The sequence below is a fragment of the Mytilus galloprovincialis genome, chromosome 10, assembly GCF_965363235.1.
Source record: "Mytilus galloprovincialis chromosome 10, xbMytGall1.hap1.1, whole genome shotgun sequence".
In the NCBI taxonomy this organism is placed as follows: domain Eukaryota; kingdom Metazoa; phylum Mollusca; class Bivalvia; order Mytilida; family Mytilidae; genus Mytilus; species Mytilus galloprovincialis.
In genome coordinates this window covers 31,663,637-31,686,523 of record NC_134847.1, presented here as the reverse complement: position 1 = coordinate 31,686,523, position 22,887 = coordinate 31,663,637, and the positions used below count along the sequence as shown (strand labels likewise).

General features: G+C 31.7%; 1 protein-coding gene and 1 long non-coding RNA gene across 3 annotated transcripts; both read left to right on the top strand.

Moving 5' to 3' along the window:
• The first annotated feature begins 9,679 nt into the window (after positions 1-9,679).
• LOC143049098 (uncharacterized) lies at positions 9,680-16,127 on the top strand. 2 transcript variants are annotated; one of them, XR_012970061.1, is made up of 4 exons: positions 9,680-9,746; positions 12,794-13,260; positions 15,342-15,449; positions 16,017-16,127. It is a non-coding gene; the product is annotated as an uncharacterized LOC143049098 (long non-coding RNA). The 2 variants fall into 2 exon arrangements; XR_012970059.1 differs by having other exon boundaries at positions 12,791-13,260.
• A 348-nt stretch (positions 16,128-16,475) lies between these two features.
• On the top strand, positions 16,476-22,536 carry LOC143049097 (blastula protease 10-like). Its single transcript, XM_076222869.1, has 4 exons — positions 16,476-16,599; positions 17,172-17,282; positions 18,540-18,691; positions 22,110-22,536. The coding sequence occupies exons 1-4, from the start codon at positions 16,587-16,589 to the stop codon at positions 22,278-22,280; spliced, it is 447 nt and encodes a 148-aa protein (XP_076078984.1). The 5' UTR covers positions 16,476-16,586; the 3' UTR covers positions 22,281-22,536.
• The last annotated feature ends 351 nt before the right edge of the window (positions 22,537-22,887 follow it).

Sequence of the window (22,887 nt, the reverse complement as noted above, 5' to 3'; positions counted from 1 at the left end):
GATACCCTCGGGGACTAATAGTCCATCACCAGAGGCATCGACCCAGTGGTAGTAATAAAATTAACGGTATCAATTTTCTTGCACCAGATGCGCAATTCGACAATACATGTCTCTTCAGTGATGCTCGTGGCCAAAATATTTGAAATCCAAAGCTTATAAAAAAAAAGATGAAGAGCTATAATACAAAAGGTCCAAAAAGTATAGCCAAATCCGTATAAAGTGTAGCACTGAAGATGTAAATTCAAGCGCTGTAGATGTAAAGTCTATCGCTAGAAATGTAAAATCGTGTTTTATAGTGTGTTGCAAATAAGGATGCAAGAAAAGCCTCGGTCACATCTTACCGGATATCTCGAACGCACGCCTAACGGAAAACCTTTTTTCCATCCGTTCATGTCCGTTAGACGTCCGTTCTTATTCGTAAGACGTCCGTCCATATCCGTTGCATGTCCGTTAAGCGTACGTTTTATCCGTCGACGTCCGTTCTGTCCGGTCGAAAATTTTGAGCATATTCAAAACGTTGAACGGACGTCCAACGGATAAAATGTCCGTTGAACGTCCGTTGAACGTCCGTTAGGCGTCCATTTTGTACGGTACTCGTCCGTTTCGTTTCCATTTTGTATACGTTACGTGTCCGTTATACATCTGTTGGTGGTCTGGATGATAAACTGACCAACGGACTTCTACCGGACGTATAACGGATAAAACGGATGTTGAACGAATGAGATCGGACTTCTACCGGACGTATAACGGATAAAACGGATGATCAACGGATCTGAAACGGATATATGCCAATTGAAATTTTCGTCAGAAATGCCAATTATTGGTATGTCAGATTTCTTAAGGTTCATGAATTCTTATTATTCATAATCAACCTTAAAGTAAGGGCGATTCTTCACAATCAAGCAGCTCTTATTTCAGACGCTGACCTTATGCGGTATTTTGAAGAATAAACCAAAAACAGTTACACCTAAACATTTTGAATATTTATGCGATGTACATGTATTATTATTGTTGCCTTTTATTTTTCCGTATATATTGTTTATCCGTTTTATCCGGTACGCTTCCGTTAGGTGTGCGTTTTATGCGGTACTCTTCCGTTGGATGTACGTTCGACATCCGTTCTGTCCGGTACGTTTCCGTTTCTCGTACTTTGCATATCCGGTATGTGTCCGTAAGGCATCTGTTACACGTCCGCTGTATTCGGTCAGTACATCAACGGACTCCCAACGGATAACAATTCTGTCAACGGACAACTTTTATTTTCATTCGTTAGACGTCCGTTCGTGCTTCGGTCACACCTCACCGGATAGCACGAACGGACGCCTAACGGATGAAAAAAAAAGATGTCCGGACAGAACGGATGTCCAATGTATATACGGATGGTATGCTGCTTTCACGAAAAAATACTTTGGGTAGCACTTTACCAAAGAGTATAAGCCTTCTGCAAATCTCTTCGATCATAAGCTTAAGTTTTATAAAAAATGTCCATGAACCAGAGTTTGAATGGTGTCGAAACTTTTATATTGACTGCTTTATTTGAATGAACGAATCAGTACATTGCTTTAAAATTAATGCACTTATATAATAGAATCGAAGAGTTCATCGATAGAGTATGGTTATTAAATTGGGTATGTTGTAAAGGTTAGATGAAATTGTCTACGTTTTTTTATTCTTCTGTAATGTTTACTGTTTTCAGAGTGTTTTTTTGTTTTCTTTTTTAGCCATGGCTTAGTCAGTTTATTTTCGACTTGTGGGTTTTTATGTCCTCTGGGTATCCTTTGCCTGTTTTTTAGTTATGATTTTTTTTAAAGTAAATGAAATAGCGGATAAATGGTTTATTTTTAAATAAATTGTTACCTATGTCAAATTCAAAACATTGCCAGTGTTTATCTTATGAAAGCACCAAATGTTAGACATGTCTACCGAAACAAAAACATATTCCAATAAAATCGTTATCACGATATGATCGATTTTTTAATATCTTGATGCATTATAAGCATTTCCAAAATTGTTTGATTTCATAATATTAATCCACACATTATGCTATCTTATAATATTATTGATTTTTATAATATATCTTAAATTATGGTGTACCATTATATTCGTTATGGTGTAATGTAACTAGCACTTTACCAAAGAAAATAAGCCTTCTTCAAAACTCTTCAATCATTAGCTTTAGTTTTTCAAAGATGACGAGAGTTTGAATAGTGTCGATAGAGTATGTTTATTAAATGTGGTATTTTGTAGATGATAAATGATAGGTATGGATTAACCGTTTTACAGATGATATCGGATATGTTCCTTATTTCATAACTAAAATCCCCTTTCCTTTTCACGTATATGACATACCGAATTAAAGTATTTACCGGGTTTGTAATAACATGAGCAACACGACGGGTGCCACATGTGGATCAGGATCAGCATACCCTTCCGGAGCACCTGATATCATCCACAGTTTTCGTTGGGGTTCGTGTTGCTCAGTTTTTACCTTTCTGTGTTGTGTATTGGGTTCTATTATTTGAATGTTTGTCTTTTCTTTTTTAGCCATAGCCTTGACAGTTTATTTTCGATCTATAAGTTTGACTGTCCCTCTGGAATCTGTCGCCAATCTTTCACAGAGAGTGGTTATATTGTTTTAGTATTTTTTAAGCGCGACATTTTTGTAAACTTAATAGGAAGTAACATTCATATATGTAATATATTATTGTATTAGTTTAAAGCAATTCAATGGGACGTCATATATCTTATATGAATTTACTCGTCTAAACTTAAATTGGAGAAAAACAGCTTCCTTACGACAAATCACGATAATACCATATCAACCCGGCTTTTTACTAGTCTTAAATGTTGACCAGGATTTAAGTCTTGCTAGTTCACAAAGTGTCAGTCTGTTGTCTGCTCTCTGGCTGGAGTGTTGTCTCTTTTACATATATTCCCTATTTCGATCTCAATTTTATGTAATTAGACATGACGTCCTACTCGGACATATTATTGTGAATCCGGAGCAATAAGTCATTACTCTCAATAAAAAAATACTACTTAATTCGGAAATTAAGGAATACAGGTGTTATAGTTTTAGAATATTAGCCGAGATAATAGAACAATTTTTAAACCTTTATACAACATTTCTCGTAGCTTTTATATTATATTTTATTGTTTGAATCAACTGATTTACCATTCAATGAATTGCGATTAACACGTAGTGATTGATATTTGTTTGGAGTGTTCAAATCTCTATATTATAAATATTTAATATATTTATTTATATTATTCTATATTATATTTTGACTAACAAACTTCGTGTTTTGACTAGTATGATGTGCAAAGAAGTCAACGAATAAATTTGGATAAATAGAAATAGAATTTTTTTTTTTCGATTTTAATATTATATATTAACAAACAAAAATAAAAGTCTATTATAAATGTCGTCATGCATAAGTCATCATCCACATTTCATACAGTACTTATATATTTATTTCCAAAAGATTATTTTGACAGGTTGCACTCCCATTAGTATGTTGTGATATAATTTCAACTAGGCATTAATATTATGAGTTCATTCTGCAATGTGTATAAATTTTCATATCAAACGTAAATTATGTCATCTGTTTCTTACCAATTAATCATACTGCTGAACTAAATAATATTGTATTACATGACCTTGCTTCGCTTTGAAATAGTTTAATATTTACAATTTATTTCTTCTGCTGTTTTTATACTTGCATATAAATTAATTTTGTGGTTCTCAAGAACCAATATGTTATCTTAATTTTTTAAGAATTTTTTTCTGCAGATATATAGAAGTCAAATGGACAATAACTGAATTTTGATATGCAACGTGTTATGTAGGAAAATAACAATCATACATGTCATAGTGCTGTTTGAAATACTCAGGTGTATCTATCATCAAATATTGACCGACGTCGAAATAAATATGTATCAAGACATATAAACACGTGAAAGTAATGTGTTTCTATACCTATTGTGTACATAGTCATTTATAATTTATAAAGACGTCTGAAGGATGTGTACTATTTTTTTGTAACATTTCCCCTTGATAAAACTAATGTATTGAAAACGAGGTCAACTGACACACTTATTTTCTATATTTATTTTCTAAAACACGATTTATTCATTGTTTAAGGAACGATAATACATTTAGGAAAAATATGGCTTATAAGACGACACGATTTGTCTCCCTTGTACAAAATACTGTCCTAGATAAAAGACATTGAAGACGAAAGCATTTTAAATATGACGCGAGAAAGGCGACGATTGTCGGATGAATATAATCAATAGATGATCATAAAAATAGCATTTTAAGATTAATAAATTACGGAACTTGTTAGCAGTACCCAAAACATTGTTTTTCGGACACATCAAATTTAATTTTTTCATGCATAATTATGAAATTCAATAATATTCAAAATTATGGATACGCATAATATAACTGGAAATATTATCTAATCTCATAATATTATGGATTTTCATAAAGCAGTCAAATTTAGCCAATTCCATAATATTATGGAGTACGCTAAGTGCCCCGACTGTTTAAAGTACGGTCTTATATGACTTTTGTTTTATTAAGTCATCTCTCCATGTGTGTGGTTAAAATTTTTACATGCGTGTGTTATTATTGTATGCCGTCTTCAAGAGTGAAACTGCACATATTTATTTTTCTTAAAAGACAGTAAAAAACGAATATTTGTTTCCAACAACAACGTACCACATCGTCTTGTTTACAGGACATAGATTTAAGACAATAAAGGACATAGATTTGGAACGTCTATGACGCAATATTAAAAAAGACATAGATTTGCCGAAAAGACATAGATTTGAGGCCGAACATAGGTTTGAGGCTTACATATATATTTTATTCATTATAGTTTAAAAAATACGTTTTGTTTTAATTTAAAAAAAAATAAGAGATTGAAGCACCGTTCCTGAGTATTTGCAAAATTATATTTCTACATTGAAAGGATTTATAGACCAGTTTCATCGCCTCATGAAAAATAATGAAGGAAAAAAAGCATGTCTTACCTGCTATTCCGACGAAGATGTTCTATTGTGCATTTTATCACTAGTATAACTTACTATTATGACAATGAATGCACTTGATATTTTATCAGAAAGAGGTCAGAGGGATCAGAATTGACACTAACAATAATTTTTGTTTACGACTGTATCACCGGTTGGTATTTATAACTTTGTTTTATACTTTGTTGATAGTAAAGTCTGGATAATTTGACTATAACTATGATAGAAAACCAATATAACTTTTGCTAGTACTTCAAAAAAAATATTATCATCAGGTGCATAATATCAAGTACAATACATACAATCATATGCACGCCGAATGAAATGTGACTTTATCAGTCAAAAGATAATATAAAAGAATTTATGGGAATGATTTACTTTAAAATACAATTATCTTTATCTAGAATATGATAGTCTTTTGTTTAAACACAACATTTCCCTTTACATTCAAATGAAAGTTAATTAAGGAAAAAGATCATTCATAAATCCTTACATAAATGGGGTTCGTGTTGCTTAGTATTTTGTTTTCTATGTTTTCTGTGTCTTGTGCAATGTTGTGTACCATTATTTGTCTTTTTCTTTTTTAGCCATGGCATTGTCAGTTTTTCAGTCAGATCTATGAGTTCGAATGTGTCTCTTGTATCTTTCGCCCCTCTTTGACATAAAGCATGCAAATTAATGCAATATAAATGAAATGCATCTCAACAGAAACGTTCAGGTTTTTTTATCCTCTTGTATTTCGGTATGGTCGCTAATTGACCTGATATAAATCAGATTACTGTTCTCTTGTTTTTTAATGATCCCTCGAATTGTCTACACGTGTATATTTTATTTTACGAATGCCACGTCGCACATATTAAAACATTCATACCTGTTTTTTTCGGAAGGTTTCGTATCATTTTCCCTATGTATATCAAGGAAGACGAACATACACCTATCACTAAATGTTCCCTACCTTGTACATAGTATGGATGACTTTCATTAATGTCCTGTTTGTCCTTTGAAACCAGCATTTACCTGTTGCTAAATAAATGCATACATTTTATACGATCTATCAGTAATATTTTGAGATTGGTTAAAAGTCATCTACACCACTTTAATAGATACCTACTGTTAAAAACGCGTCTTATATTGTGTTGTATTTTATTAGTATATATCAGTTGATTTTATTAAATTGATGATGATTTGTAAACGACGTACACCTATTATCGGCGTGCTGTGTATAATTATTAATTATTTACAGCTAGTATTGTTGATAATCTTTGCTGGTCAGAACTTGTAAACACGTTTAAAAATGTCTTGTTCTTCGAAAATATAGGGGATCATTTACATAATATCTAAATTTCTATTCTACCTTTTGCTCAGTCAGATATCAAATTCAATATTGGATGATTCCTTGACAAGCAAGCATTGTATCATCCAACCTTCATTAGTTCAGTATACCATGGAAAAAAATCACGTTGATACCCCGTGCTTTTTTTTAAACTAAAGTTTATAGTAGATATTATACAATTGTAAACTTTTTTCTACTATCAAATTGAAACAAAAGGGAGAAAGGGTTTATTTTTAACGACATTATCGTGTAAACATTACTGTGCCTTTTATAGCTATGCGATATGGGCTTTACTCATTTTTTAAGGCTGTGCGGTGACCTACAGTTGTCTGTGTCATTTTGGTCTCTTGTTGTGGAAATTCGTCTCATTGGCAATCAAATTACATATTTTTTTTTATATCTATATTGATTGATATCCAAAATGTTTTGGAATAAGGCAATTCGAAAGTTTGCTGATCTTTCATTTGGTATGTATTTCACACATTATCATCTCACCAGATGCCTAAATAACAGAAGAGTTCACAAAAAAAAATAACTTGTATACTTATGAGTTTATAATTTGTTCATTTCAGGCATTAAATTTGTTCATATCGTTATACCGAGCATTAGCATAAAGAATTATATCATGCTAAAAGGAAAATTTTGAACTCGAAGCGGAACTATAACACGCGTTCAACAACCATTCATTTTGAATTGGTAAAGCCAAAACGTTCACGACAATCTTCCGTCCTTGAACAGATACATGTAAGCTCACTTTAATAATGATGTAAATAAATTACAAGGCTTTGGGATAATGGAAAATAGTTACAAATACGGGTGTAACACCAGATGGTAGTTATAACTTTTGTGTTAGTGGTTGACCTTTTCATCTTTGAGAGTATCTCTCTGTAAACATAATGTATTAAATTTGGAATGATCCAGAGGTTATTAAGTTATGAAAGTTGTAAGTTGTAACGTGGTATTATCATGAAAAGAAAAAAATGATTTTTGAGCAGAGAAAACTAAAGATTTTAGTAAAAAAATGCATTAACAGAATAAAAGTGTCTGTCAGAATAACCCCTCTGATTCAACAAGATACTGGCACACAAACAAACACCATTGAAGATACTTCATTTTATTGTCTAACTGGAAACTCAGTATATTGCATAACATAGCACAAAGGGAGATAAGCAGTTTAAATAAATTGTTCCAACTTAAAACAGAATAATCACTCTGTCGATACTGATACACTAAAGCATATAAAGCAATCACTACATGACTGACGTTTTTTGTTTGTTTGTTTCTTTCTTACATTTGTTTGATGTAAAATTAAAGATAAACGGACAATGAAGATAATCGATTTGCCTGTATAAGAAGAATGTTTGCTGGTCTTATTGCAATAAATATTGTCATATGCATTGCTAATATCGTTTTAAGGAAGCACACCAAGTTTCTTGCAAACATGCATAATTTGTAAACGGCCTCAACAATCAAATGCAGTATTAGTCCATTTGAAATTAAAAATAATTGTGAATAAAAATGGGGAATGTGTCAAAGAGACAATAACCCGACCAAAGAGTAGAAAACAGCCGAAGGCCACCGATGGGTCTTTAATACAGCAAAATTATCTTCCACCTGGAGGCGTGTTTTAGCTGCCCCCTAAACAAAAATGTATACTGTTTCAGTGATAATGAACGTTATATTAAACTCCGAAATATATAAATGAATTAAAATTTAAAATCATACAAGACTAACAAAGGCGAGAGGCTCCTACCTTGTACCAGGCGCAAAAAAGTAACATTGTTAAACATCTCAACCCTCCCCTTATACCTCTTGCCAATGTTAAAAAGATCAAATATTACACCAGATGTAAAACCAAAATAAACGAAGAACTTACTAAACCTAGTAACAAACAACAACCACTGAATTGCAGACTAATCTGGTCGACATGGAGCACAAAACTAGTAATCAATAGGCCGACTTTTTTCAGAAACAAAGCACGAATCTGGATGTAGTCACTGTTACATGTACTTAAAATGAATTTGAGTATGGTATAAAATAGCAAATAAAAAAATGGCAGTGGTACAATTTCGTTAAGCTCCGAAGTGAATAGTTTCTTTCACTTCATCCTGTCTTTAGATGTCTCTTTACAATTCTATTCATAAACAAATATACGTATTCGTGTATCAAAGAGTAAAATCCGATATTTGCTGTTAGCAATTAACGCATTTAAAGTTATGGTGAAATCATGTTTACTTCATTTAAATATGTGTTACAATTCTTGCTCACCTGACCCGAAGGACCATGTGATTTTTTTCCATCACTTGGCGTTAAATTTTACAGATTTTTTTTTATTTTCTACAAATACTGATCAAGCTAAGCTAAAATAATCATTAGAGTATCTAATTTTAGAAATGTGTCTGATGACACCGTCTGCAAACCAAGATGGCCGACATTACTAAAATATGAGATTCTTGTAAAATGAAAGCTATCATACTGCTTATTTTGAAAACCACTATAAATAGAGGAGTTCTAATAGTAGACAAAATGTTTAGAATATAGAGCTTAAAGTATTGTCCATTTATGTGAAAACTGTCAGACGACTACTAATATGAGTTATTGCCCTTACATGACGAATTTTACCATTTTTCTTTGCACCATAGGAAATATGACGGTTGTTCCATAGTTCCGGGTACAAGGATCAACTATTTACATGATTTTGTGTCAAAAATGTCCCGATGAATCTGATATTGTATTATTTTTGTACGATGTTCAGATTTTATGTATTTCAAGAGATGAAAATGACCAGTTACTCTTTCGGGTCGACTTAACTTATAAATTTCATTAAAAAAACCACTCATCAGTGATGATCGAAAGAAAAAAGTTAAAAGGCCTATGAAGTACCTATTCCTAGTCAGGAATATGACAGTTTTTGTTCAATCAGTTGATGAGTTTTATCATTTGATTTTTCCATTTAATTAGGGACTTTCAGTTTTGAATTTTCCTCGGATTTCAGTAATTTTTTTTTAAAGTTATTGAAGATCCAACATTCCGAAATTGGTAGGCTTCGATTGATTTGTGGTCGGGATGTGGTCTCTTTGACACATTCCCGATTCATTTCCTTTCTCAATTTTATTATATATAGATAGGAAAAATTGGTGATACATGGAGCGTATTTATTATCATTCAAAAATCTAAACAAAATAAAGATATCTTCATTTGATTAAGAGGAATTATTTAAAATTTCCTGTAGGTGTTTTACACTTTCATAATGATAATAATCATAATAATAATAATGTAAATATAAATAAACTAGTGTGTGAACTGATTATGACAAGAAGACGAGTAGATGCATTGCTCAAGAACTAATCGCTAAACTAGTAGGACAATTTTATAAGTAAGTTATTTCTGATTTTTATTGAAAAAAGTTTTTAGTAAAACTGCATGTAAAACCTGGAATCAGAAAAAAAAATATGACATATAATCACACCTTGCATAATACCACTAGTACAGTGTGTATTTAATCAATTAAATTTGCTTCTCAATTCATTTACCTAGATGTCCTTGGAAAAGGCATTTGATATGTTGATAAGCTGTATCAATCAAGTACCGTTTCTAATTTTTTATGAGTAATAGCAATGTATGGTCTGCTATTCGTTAAAAATTAGACATACCAGGGATGATATATCTTCTTATTGACTGTTTACTTGTGATAAAGCACAAACTGTCAATTTGAAGCATGTCTAGTGAAAAACAAGAAGCCTGATGAGAATTATCATTTTAACATGTTATTGGCCTTACTACCGATTTTATATATAAAACTGGACGTTAAGCATATCACCAATAGTGTGAATTCATTTATTTTTGTGAGTATCAATTTTTGTGGATTGAGGAAAACTTGCATTTTTGTGGATAAATAATTTCTTGGTTTTGGCAAAGTCTGCGTATATTCCTTTAGGAAATTTGTAATTCGTATAATATCTAAATTCTTGATTTCCCTGTACCCATGAAATTTACGAAAATTTTATACAACAAATTATAATGAATTCACTGTACATAAATTATCCTGAGGATCATGGAGTTACCGTCAGGAAAATGTCAGTACAAATGTCTTGAAACGTGGCACAATGTAAATACTATACATGTATATTGTGCCGTAGTGCTACGGGCAGATTCATGGACGGAACCAACGTGCGACGAAAAGCAGACCATTGTTTGATTATCTTTGCCGCTTCGTTGTACGAGTGGATAATTACAACTCAGTTATGATATAATGGAATAATGGAACATTTACCTACAATCAAAAAGAAAAAGCATCAAAAACAGTAAAAAAGTAAAAAAAAGTACATCAGGCTACATTCGTCACAGCTCTGCCGATTTCGTACCCTCATCTAACGGATATAAGGAGCGTATCGAATTCACCCGAGGATTGCCGATTGATGAGTCTATCATTCGTCACAACTCGGTCGATACCGTACCCTCATCTAACGGACAAAAAAAGAGTAGCGGATTCACCCGAGGATTGACGATTGATGAGTGTATCATTCGTCACAACTCGGCCGATTCCGTACCCTCATCTAACGGATAGAAGGAGAACACAGATTCTACCAAGGATTGCCGAATGCATCAGTAGTAATTAATGAACTTTGTTGAAAAGGTTCGACCAAGAACACACCAATTATCCGTATATATGGGACTACTTTGGAGAATTTCAAAACCATGGTCGTTTCTTCCTCTATAAAACATCAATAACACGATTTTTTTTTATAGAAACTGATTAAATATCATGGTCAGAAACTAGTTTTATTAGACAAAAAACAAAATTTTATCAAATTATGGAAAAAAGGAAACTGGAAAATTTATCAAATGTCAATCTATTGTAAATATTTACGGAAATGTAAAAATTTGATGACTACAAATATTTTTTTTAGTTAAAAGTTGAGATTGTTATCACGAATTCTCTGAAAACAAGAAAACATAAATTGTGTCAAATTTATTAAAAATCAAGACATCTTTAGTCAATTGATTCTAAAATGTATGCTGAATAAATTAATATATTCAAAACTTCGGTTGACAAATAATTTTAAGGATAAATATATCTATATGGATATACATTACATATGGCGAAAAGTGTAACAATCTTTGCAATAGAGAAATATATCTTATATTTGTAGAAGAATACACTCATTATTATATAGCTGTTACTAAAGAGATATTTACAACATAATTCGTGGTCGCAATATATGAATCTTTAAGAGTTAATAAGTTCATTCAATTTCTCAAAGTACGGATGTTGATGTCATATGGAACACAAACACAAATTTCGTTTAAAAGACGTCCCATCAGAATATTTAGTTTGACTCAAAATATTATTTTTATATGAGCGTAATTAAACCATACTCAATAGTACCAATTAACATGTTTCAGTAAACATGTATACCAAAACCTTTTTTAACCTGCAGACATGCTTATAATTATATCAAGTCTGTGATAGAGACGAAATGCATCTTCTTTCGGTTGTTATACTCAACAAATGCAACAATTGGCTGTTGTTTTTTTGTGTGTGTTTTTTTATATATATATATAATGCATTAACAACGTGTTCATACATGTGAGAGTTGTAGCTAGTGTTAAGCCTGGTTTAACCTGTACAATTCTATCACGTCATAGATTGTGGTTTACCATTAACATCGTCTGATTTTTTAAGTACCGAACGTGACTTATTCCCGAATAGGACGTTTCTCGGTATTTGTACATCCAGTGTTTATGGTTTTATTTGTAATTCTGTTCGGGTGTTGTTTTGTGTCTAATCGTTTGTAGTTGTAAATCAATTTTTTAAAATTTCTATTTGTATGTAAAAGTAAAGTTATTAACCCTGTATTAGTTGATGTGTTTCCCTCGATTTTATTTTGTAACCCGGATTAGTTTTTTTGCAATCTATTTATGACGTTTGAACAGCGGTATACCACTGTTGCCTTTATTAATACAACATTTTAAAAATACCTAGAACTGTACTTAGTCAGGAATATGAGAGTTGTTATCTATTCGTTTGATATATACTTTTTTTGATTTTGCCATTTGATTATGGACTCTTCGTTTTGAATGTTCCTCGGAGTTCAGTGTTTTTGTGACTTACTTTTATAACTAGCTTTACTGTTAACTTGTATGACACCGTATCGTCACGTATGTTTGCACTAAAACAGTATGAATCTACGAAAAAAGGTGTCCAGTATACGAATAGACAAGTGTTGAGGTAACACTATAGACTAATACTTGGCTTCAGCGGGACGTTTTTTTTCTAACAATAGCATTTAAACTTTTAGATAATTAATTATGCAACATGAATGTTGTAAGACTTTTTTTTTATATTTTATTCTTTATATCTTTGTTGTTATTATATCAAAATAACTCAAATGTTATACATACGTCTGTTTTTACCAGCAGAATTACGACTTTGTGAGGAAGAAAAAGAAATCTGACAAAGATGTCCAAAGCAACTCCGAACGTATATGTCAACAATGTTTTCGGAGAAGACGATGGTGAAGACTATGAAGACTGTTTTAGTCCTGAGGAACAATCCGATTACGAGGACGTGAACCCGATTCCTAAAAGTAGCCCTCTTAAACTGAACCCGATTCCTAAAAGTAGTCCTTTTAAACTGAACCCGATTCCTAAAAGAAGTCCTCTTAAACTGAACCCGATTCCTAAAAGTAGTCCTCTTAAGACTAACGTTAACATTACACACAATATAACCAACAATCAGTCCATACAAGATAAACCACGGAGTCAAAAGAAGCAAGTGCCATGGCGTTTGCTTTTATTAATTAGTTTCTTTCTGATCACAATTATCGTATCCAATGTGGTCACCTTCGTAACAACACAAAACAAGTTCTTGGAAAAGAAAACAATGCGTAAGTATATAAAAAAATGTATCCAATACAAAGATTTATATTTGTAGTTAAGTATGCAAAAACTTATTTTTACCCGATGAAACTGTAATGGCCTAACTGTAAAGTATAACCACGATTGGGCTCAAGCAATAAGAATATCAGGTGCTGACAATTTATTCGTAAACCAATCTAACAAATGGTAAAAAGATGAAAAACAAATAAAATACAATTTTACAATGTGTTGAATTAATGTTATTATAACGAAATGTCAAAGGTAATTTATAGCATAGTCCGTTGAATGCGAGAACATGTTGTACTTTCAAGAACAGATAAATTCCAGGTATTTCACGTAGGTTCAAATATGTAGAGAGCAATTTGAAGGGTTCAAATACAATGTTGTAGAATTAACTCACTCTGTGGTTAGCCACGAATTGTGTCCAAGATGTCGTTTGTCCTTTGAATGTTCTCCGTACTGATATGACCTTGCAATCTTCAGTTTTAGATACGCGTGAGAGAGGGAAAGGTAGTGACGGTACGATGTTTTAACGTTCTTATAAGGTTAAAGATGAATAATCCTCCTAGACTGGAACACATAAATAGATTAAGAATATAATCAAACGAACTATATAAATTGAAGAACGGCGTAACAGAATAGAAACATAAACGGAAAAATGACACCAAAATATTTGCATAAAACACGTGTTCAAACATCTTATAGGTGTCACATGTGGAGTAGAATCTGCTTACCCGACCGGAACACCTGAGATCACCCCTAATTGTGGTGGGGTTCGTGTTGTTCAGTTTTTAGTTTTATATTTTGTGTCCTATGTACAAAATATATGTACTATATTTTGTCTGTTTGTCTTTTACATTTTTAGCCATGGTGTTGTCCACTTATTTTTTTAACTGTTTCCTGGTATCTTTAATCCCTCTTTTATGAATTATATTCAATTTGATTGATTGTTGGTTGCTATGATCAATTATGGTTCCTAAGAAATAGGAGAATTATAACATCTTTATCATGTTTATGCCAACAACAAATTTCTCATTTTAAATGTAAAAGTAACATCATTTGAATAGATACAATCATTTTTATAATCAAATTTCCTGTTTAGAAATTTTAACATTATTCGAGTTACAAGGGGTTTATTATTCTTAATTTAGACATTTAATACTTTGGCTGTATTTGGCATAATTTGTTTAATATTTGGGATTCAATTTTCTCTTAACTGTAATTTCTGCATGTTATGATTTGACATTTTTTGAATATTTTGAATCGAGCATCTAATCAAGACGATAAACGTATCGTGTTTTACCAAATTATAAACCTGGTATCTTGTATCTATTGTTTAATTTATTACAAAGCTAATGTTTTCAGACGACCACTACTTAATGTTATACCTTTGAAGTTGAATTTACATTTTCCATTGAATCCCAACGTATCAAGTCCGGATGATTTTCAATCAGAATGTACTGGACGGTTAAAAGATATTCGAAAGAGGAACAATCTTTCAAACTCAACACATTGTAGTATTTATCCAAGATAGTCACATCTTAAGTCGCTGTTGCTTACTCTAGATTTATAAGATGTTAGATGCTTTGATGTTTTTGAACCATTTTTTCAGGACGTTATTTTCGAAAAATGAGATGTCGTATGATTGATATTGAGACAAATATCTAGCAGTGTGAAAAAGATAATGTTTTAAGCAATGATATCCCGCTATATGGCATTCAACAATGAGAAAATCTATACATTACTATCGGCTATAAAACGCACAGTTAAAAAAATTGGAAATTCAAACGATAAAACTCACGACCGAATTCATAACAAAACAAAAATCAAATATGACGGAAACAAACAAACGACAACCACTGTACTACAGGCTTCTGCCTTTGGAAAGGCACATACATGATGCTGCGGGTTTTACATTGTTTGTGAGCGCTCAACTCTCCACCTGATCTGGGACAGTGGTGCAAGAACAAGTTATTTCAAAGAATTTTAACACTTGTCGAAAATTTGGCATCGTAAATGTTCAATGTAAATGGTTTGACTTCTGTGTTTTAATAACTTTCTTTATTACTTTAAACGCACAACTTTACAGACTTACTATGCAGTTCACTCCCTTGTTTGAATGGAGGGTTATGTGTAAATAACGAAGAACAATACTACTGTAGATGTACGCGTGGTTTCTCCGGGGAAAACTGTGAAGGTGATCTAATAAAATTAGTGGTAGTAACAATTACAGTTTGGAAGTCTGAAGTATATCTGATAAGAAAGTTTAAAAAATAGTAGATCAAAATCATCAGCGTTATATTTTCGAATTTCTTAATGGATAGAAGAAGATCTGAGTGTGAGTTCCGAGGAGACAACTCTAAAATACACCAATACAATAATTTTCAAGATTTATGCATGATGCAAATATAATATATTTTAAGGTGAATTATACGAATATCGATTTTGTTTAGGTAGTTCGATATTCTTGTAAGATGTCTTGTGATTCAATTTCTGTATCAGAAGATAGGATTCATATGCAACTATATGATTCAGTGTACTTGAAAACACAATGAAGATGTATTCAACATTAATTTAATCTTAACATATGCTTCATTAAAACAGTTCAGCTAACCTTTCGTATTTTAAAGTTATATTATTGTTCATTGTATTACTGTAACAGTCATGGTTTTTTACCAGATTTTACAGTTTATGAAATACCTAAACTGTTAAATTAAAAAAATATCATTGATTTTTTCTTATGTCATATGTTTTCTAATTTCAGTGACACCTTGTACTGGATTTAACTGTTTAAACGGAGGTTCATGTGAAGTTTTGAATGGCACGTTTCACTGTTCATGCAAGTCCAACGTTACAGGGATGTTTTGTGAGGGTATGTTTTTTTTTAAATACTAAAATAAGAATATATTGGAATAAGTTGAGAAGAATAAAATACAAAACGATGTGATATCGAAAAATAAAATAAAAATATACTAGAGGGTGCCAGTTTAGGAGTGATAACTATACGTTAGCATATGTTGTTGTTCTTGTTGAAATAAACATAGCGAAACTTTTCTTGATATGATTGAATTTTGATTGTGCTATTGACATTAGAGATTATTTTAAAACAGTGTATCATATTTCCTTATAATTTGAGAATCGAAACCATGCTTATCAAATCCATGTTTCCATTCAAAACTGTTAAATGAAAAAAAAATAATTACTTATTTCTTCTCATGTCATACATGTTCTAATTTCGGTGACACCTTGTACCGGATTTAACTGTTTAAACGGAGGTTCATGTGAAGTGTCGAATGGAACGTTTCACTGTTTATGCAAGCCCAATGTTACAGGGATGTTTTGTGAAGGTATGGTTTTTTAAATGCTTGAATAAGAATAAATTGAAGAATAAAAAAGCAATGTTATATCGAAAGAAAAAAAATATAAAAGGATGCCAGGTTAGTAGTGATTACTATACGTTAGCATATTTATTTTGTCTTATTGAAATAAACCAAGTGATATGCTAACGATACTGTTATAACTTTCCCTGATTTTTTTTCTATTTTGATTTGTGTTATTGATTTAAGAAATCATTTTAGAATAATGTATCATATTTTTATATAATTTCAGAACCAAAACCATGCTTATCAAATCCCTGTTTCCATCCTAAACTGTTAAATTTAAACAAAATATTTATTTATTTATTCTCATTTCATACATTTTTAAATTTCAGTGATACCTTGTACCGGATTTAACTGTTTAAACGGAGGTTCATGTGATGTGTTGAATGACACGTTTCACTGTTTATGCAAGTCCGGCTTTACAGGGATATTTTGTTGAATTAAACAAAGTGATATAACTTTTCTCGATTTGATTTTATTTTAATTTGTGTTATTGATATTTAAGATTCTTTTAAAATCATACTTCTATATAATTTCAGAACCGAAACCATGCTTATCAAATCCTTGTTTCCATTCTGCTTCCTGTACGGGTTCCGACAATAAGTACACTTGCCATTGTCCTATTGGAACTGAAGGCAATCGTTGTCAAGGTGAGATTACAAAGTAAATAAACTCATAATAAATACCAGGAATAAAATTTAATATTTACGCCAGACGCGCGTTTTGTCTACAAAGACTCATCAGTGACGCTCGAATCACAATGTTATAAAAGGTAAAATAAAGTACGAAGTTGAAAAGCATTGGAGACCAAAAATTCCTAATTGTTTGGCCAAATACAGCTAAGGTAATCTATTCCTGAGGTAGAAAAGCCTTAGTTGTTAAAAGATAGAATAAGGCAAATATACCACACACCGAACTGATAACACCTATAGTCAAACTATAATAACTATTTTCATTTATATTTTCTAGTATATGAATGAAAAAGTCTATTTATATAATAATATTATAATAATGATTTATTTCGATATATGTTAACTGCCATATTCTGATATGTTTACCTTTCTAAATGTACAATAGTAACATGTAATTTGATATATTTCATGATTTATGAAATACTGAATGAACATAGGCTATAGGAGAATGTCGATCGTAAAGTTTCATAAATTGAGACGTATACAATAAAAACATAGTAATGTTATACCATAGTAAGTGTCATTATTCTTTATTACTGACAAGAACAACTGGTGTGAAGGATATGACATGTATATGCTGTCATACATCATGTAATGTACACCATAGACGCAGCTGAGAAGGAACTGCACCACTTGACTACATTTTTTTTTGCAAAGCCTAGTGCGTTGACCAATGAAACGGCGACCACGATATCAATACATTTGAATCAATCAAACATATTTTGTTAATATATAAGAAGTTATTTAAACATCAAATTCATATAGTCGTCCTTGTAATAGTATGTATAACACCTATCGAACGAGATAAAAACTAATTGAAACCAATCAAAAGCATTAGATAAAAAATTTTGGCAGAAATATCTGAAGATTGATTTTTTTGCAATTTTTGTTTTAATAAAATTTGACAGAATTCTGTCTTTGTATTCTTATGCATTGCTTTGAAATATACCATTTTCGTGTTGCTCTATCTTTGGTTTTCGATGTTGTGTTTTGTTAACGGTTGTTTGTCGTTTTGTCTCCCCCCCCCCCTACGTTATCATTTTATTTTCGACTTATAAGTTTGAATGTCCTTTTGGTATCTTTTGTCTATCTTCTTCGTATGATTGTATACTTGGTGGAGACCTGGTCCAACTGGTAATAAGAACAATTTTTATTATGAATGTATTTCACATTGAAATTTATAGTTTATCCGATGTTGATTCATTTTAATTTTAGATGAATTTTACGAAACGATAACATCTCCCGGTTTTCCTTCAACCTACACAAACAGCATTTATAAAACATGGACTATTGATGTTGGTGTTGGAAACACTGTCAGAATAAAGTTTACTAAATTTGCACTTGAACATGGAAGTGATTATGTTAAGGTATGGTAATTTCACTTTCCATTCATTGTTAATCAGAACCGAAAAAAATAAAAAAGCATGCATCTCTTCTCAATATATTCGAACACCCAGATATATTTGGTCTACTCAAATAAAACGAATAGTGTTACCACAGCAAAACTGCAATATATTTTCGACTTGATAATCTTTGTTCTTCTACATGAAAACATTACACTGAACTATAAAAAGGAAAATAAAGAGATCTATGATAGTGAAATGAACTACCCTGAATCTGGTGTTGAACCATCCCATTTTTGTTAAGGATGTACTTGGGTGAGGTTTTGGAATTTGTGTCAAATGGTCGGACTCCTTGGTATTTTTTCCATACAATAAAAGGTAAATTATTTTGCCCCATAACACCCATTTATTTTTTCACATAAGACTTAATAGCTCATAAAAGGTCATTTACCAAAATTTTAGAAGATTCGTAATTTTCTTTCTTTTGATTTGAGACACAAATAATACCAATGTAAATATAAGGTAAAAGTCTGAGTCAGCCTTTTCCCGCAATATTTCAAATATTAAATATCTCGAAAAGGAGCTCCATGACCTATCAATATTTTTTTTAGCTTATTTTGATCTTTCACCAATGCTCTACCAGCTTATAGTATCAATTTTAAATTCTTGATTTATTTATTTCACCTAAGTACATCCTTAAGATAAGGAGGAGACGTGAAATGATATTGCCAAGGATTCAACTACAAATGAACCCTCAATAGAACAATTTTGTTATAATTATACATGTTAGAAAACAAGGGAGTACGAAAGATACCAAAGGGACATTACAACTCATTAGTATTTTGTCGATTAAAACGTACAATAGTTTGATAATCTCATGTACTGTGTATTTTAATATTGTAGAATCAATGTGTGTCGTAAAATAGTAAGATTTTGCATGGTCTCAATCCAATAACTTTTCCCCATATCTAATGACTAGAAAACCGTTAATATTCTCGGTAAGAAAACGTAAACCAGCAGTCGTATCGACCAAGGTGTTGTGAGCATTTATCACATACACCAACTGATCGATATAAGACGCCAGACCGTTGTGATTGTGTCTATTTTAGACCCATGCAACAGTGGTGTTCGGATCAACTTATTTTTTATTTGTGTTTGAGCTTTTCATTTTGCTTTTAATCAGGGACTGTCGGCTTAGAATTTTCCTTGTATTTCGGTATTTTTATTATAATTTTCTTCTAGATCCTTGGTAATACCATGTAAACTAACAACTTTAAAATACAAAACGCATCTAAACACCAACTAATATACCGTATACAAAACGCAACATAGAAATCCAAATACTGAGGAAAACAAATATCACAAAAATATCACCGAGGTTTTTAATTGATTAATAGAAGATTGAAAAAACGAAAACAACCTTTATATATTTCATGCGTCCAAAACACCTTGATTTACCTTTATCAAGAACACTCAAAGCAGAATATTGGAAAACCAAGGATCTAGAAGAAAATAATAAAAATACCGAAATCCAAAGAAAATTCAAAGCCGACAGTCCCTGATTAAAAAGCAAAATGAAAAGCTCAAACCCAAATAAAAAATAAGTTGATCCGAACACCACTGTTGGGTTTTCTAGTCATTAGATATGGGGAAAAGTTATTGGATTGAGACCATGCAAAATCTTAATATTTTACGACACACATTGATTCTACAATAAATACACAGAACATGAGATCATCAAAATATTGTACGTTTTAATCGACAAAATACTAATTAAGTTTAATGGATGGGATCGTTACTTCAGCACACAGTAGGTACGTCATGACCGTAACAACCGGTATTATGTTTTTTTTTTTGGTGATCATATGCAGCTGACAATCTACAGAAACATCTTAAACAAAACAAAAGGCATCTTTCAAAGTTCTTAACTTTCCAACATTTCGTATATCGCATAGAACTTAAGATTAAATATCCAACCGAAAGTAGAAGGTCTGTGTCATATCTTGATCGTTTTCGCGATATTTACACGTATACGCGATTCAAACGAGAATCATTGACAAACATGATGCTTACACCTTTCTAGTTGTCAAGTTCCCATTTCTCAGCAGTAGAAATATCCTATGGTATATCGAGCGGTGTATGAATAAATTAAGGAATACATTAAATTCATAAGAGAACCAACTGTGCACCATTCCTTGCCGACCAATTTTTATTAATCATATCAGTATCTTCCGAGACTTGTAGGAACAAAGGAACACAAAGCTATATCTTTTAATGTCACATACATGTATAATGATTATGTTCTTTCCAATCAATAAGAATCCCAGCATTTATAATTGAGTCACATGGAGAGATGTTTAAAGATGAAGCGCCCATATGACGCACAAAATTTAAACCCGGTTATCTTTGGTGACTTTATTTACATGGTGGATGCCATTGCTGGTGGATGTTTCCTCCTCGAGCGTCATTGATAAGTCTATAATGTCATTGTATCTAAGAAAACGTTATTTATTTATATCAATATCCTTCTTTAAGATTGTAAAGAAACAACACATAAATTAAGAAAGTCTTACCTGCTAAATGTAACCATTTACCTCAAATTTGACATCGGCGGTCACCTCAGTACAAGACGTTTTAACATTGTGAATGTTATTCACTTTAGAAGCAATATTGAAACTTCACCAGTATGGAGTATACATTTCTCAACTCAAACTATACTCAATACATTGCGTCTGCTACATAGCGGTGACTTGGATAAAGTTATCGATCTTGTATTTCGTCAAAGAACGTCGTGTTCATTGTCTTCAAAATTTCATCTGAAAGTACCTTAACCTTATAAATAAATATTCAGTGCCCACTTCACAAATGATGCAGAATGATCTAATATCATCCTGAGACTCCTATATCGGCCCGAGTCTTCAGTCGAGGGCCGATATAGGTCGAAGGATGATACCAGGGCCAATATGGAAAAGACATGTTAAATATTGAAGTTCTGCAGAAAAGAGAAAAAGATCAATTTTAACAATTTTAAGAAACATAACAGGCAAAATTTCAACGAAAATTATTCCAAAAGTGTTTTCAAATTTAGTTTTTATCATTCTCTCCATAGGAATAGATCATAACATTTCCACTTATTTTGGAATATGACAATATATGCCAGAATTTGGCTAAACTTGGACTAAATCGACAACAGTTGGTGCATTGTTATTAGTGGCAGAATTCTTCGCATGTCGTTAAGGACGCAATGACGCCAAGTCAACCAGGGCACAATAAGCAACATAATCTTTTTTGCCCGAGCAATTTTGAGATTATAACATATGCAAAACCCAACGTTTTCGTAACAAATAATTATGTGAAAACTGTTTTACATGAATGACGTATTTAAAAAAAAACTGATTAAATAAATATATTTTATTTGTCTAAATTTTCTCTTTGATGTAAGATTTTTGGCGCACGATCAACAAGCTGTTGTTCTTTAGGAACCTACACAGGAGCTACTCTCCCAAGTGAAAAGGCATCCACTGGAAGATATATGACAATTGAGTTTACAACAGACGGCTCTGTAACAGGACCTGGATTTCGTGCAGTTATTTATAAAATAGCGTCAAATTGATTTAATAGAACATACATACTTTTTACGTCAGTTAGGACGTAGTGAAGGAAATGTTTATGATCCTATATATTCAAACATGATATCATTGAAATTTATTTTTAGTTGTATTTACTACATTCTGGTTCTGTGAGGTTTTGTCAGTTATAATCCTGGTACTTTTGATAACTATATAATATTACCTGTAACTGGGAATACTTTTGTTTTATTACCTAGTGCTTGCCTAATCTTTTATATATTAAAATAAAATACAACTGAGATATAATGATATGTATTATAGTGTACATTTTTTGTATGGTTTTAAACGAAACGGTACATTCTTTATATGTATGATGCAGTACTTAATGGAAGTTGAAAATATATTCCTATGTTTTTTTTTATCGTAATAAACTGCAAATTATTGAGAATTTATTTGTAGAATCTTGGTCTATGTAAAGAATCATCTATCAAGGATGATCGCGATGTCAATGTCTCACATTTTCTTAACTTGATACTAGTTACGTATCTGGTCTACTAGTATTGTTGACAATATATTGGAAAACTCAATCATTTTGTCGCCAAATACAAAAGTACGACAAAAAAAAAATAACAATAAAAAACACCTTTGCTA

Coding starts and splice junctions, on each gene's coding strand:
- LOC143049097 (XM_076222869.1), top strand. Junction 17,283..18,539: donor TGAAGGCAATCGTTGTCAAG/GTGAGATTACAA, acceptor TTTTAATTTTAG/ATGAATTTTACGAAACGATA. Junction 18,692..22,109: donor ATGGAAGTGATTATGTTAAG/GTATGGTAATTT, acceptor CTTTGATGTAAG/ATTTTTGGCGCACGATCAAC.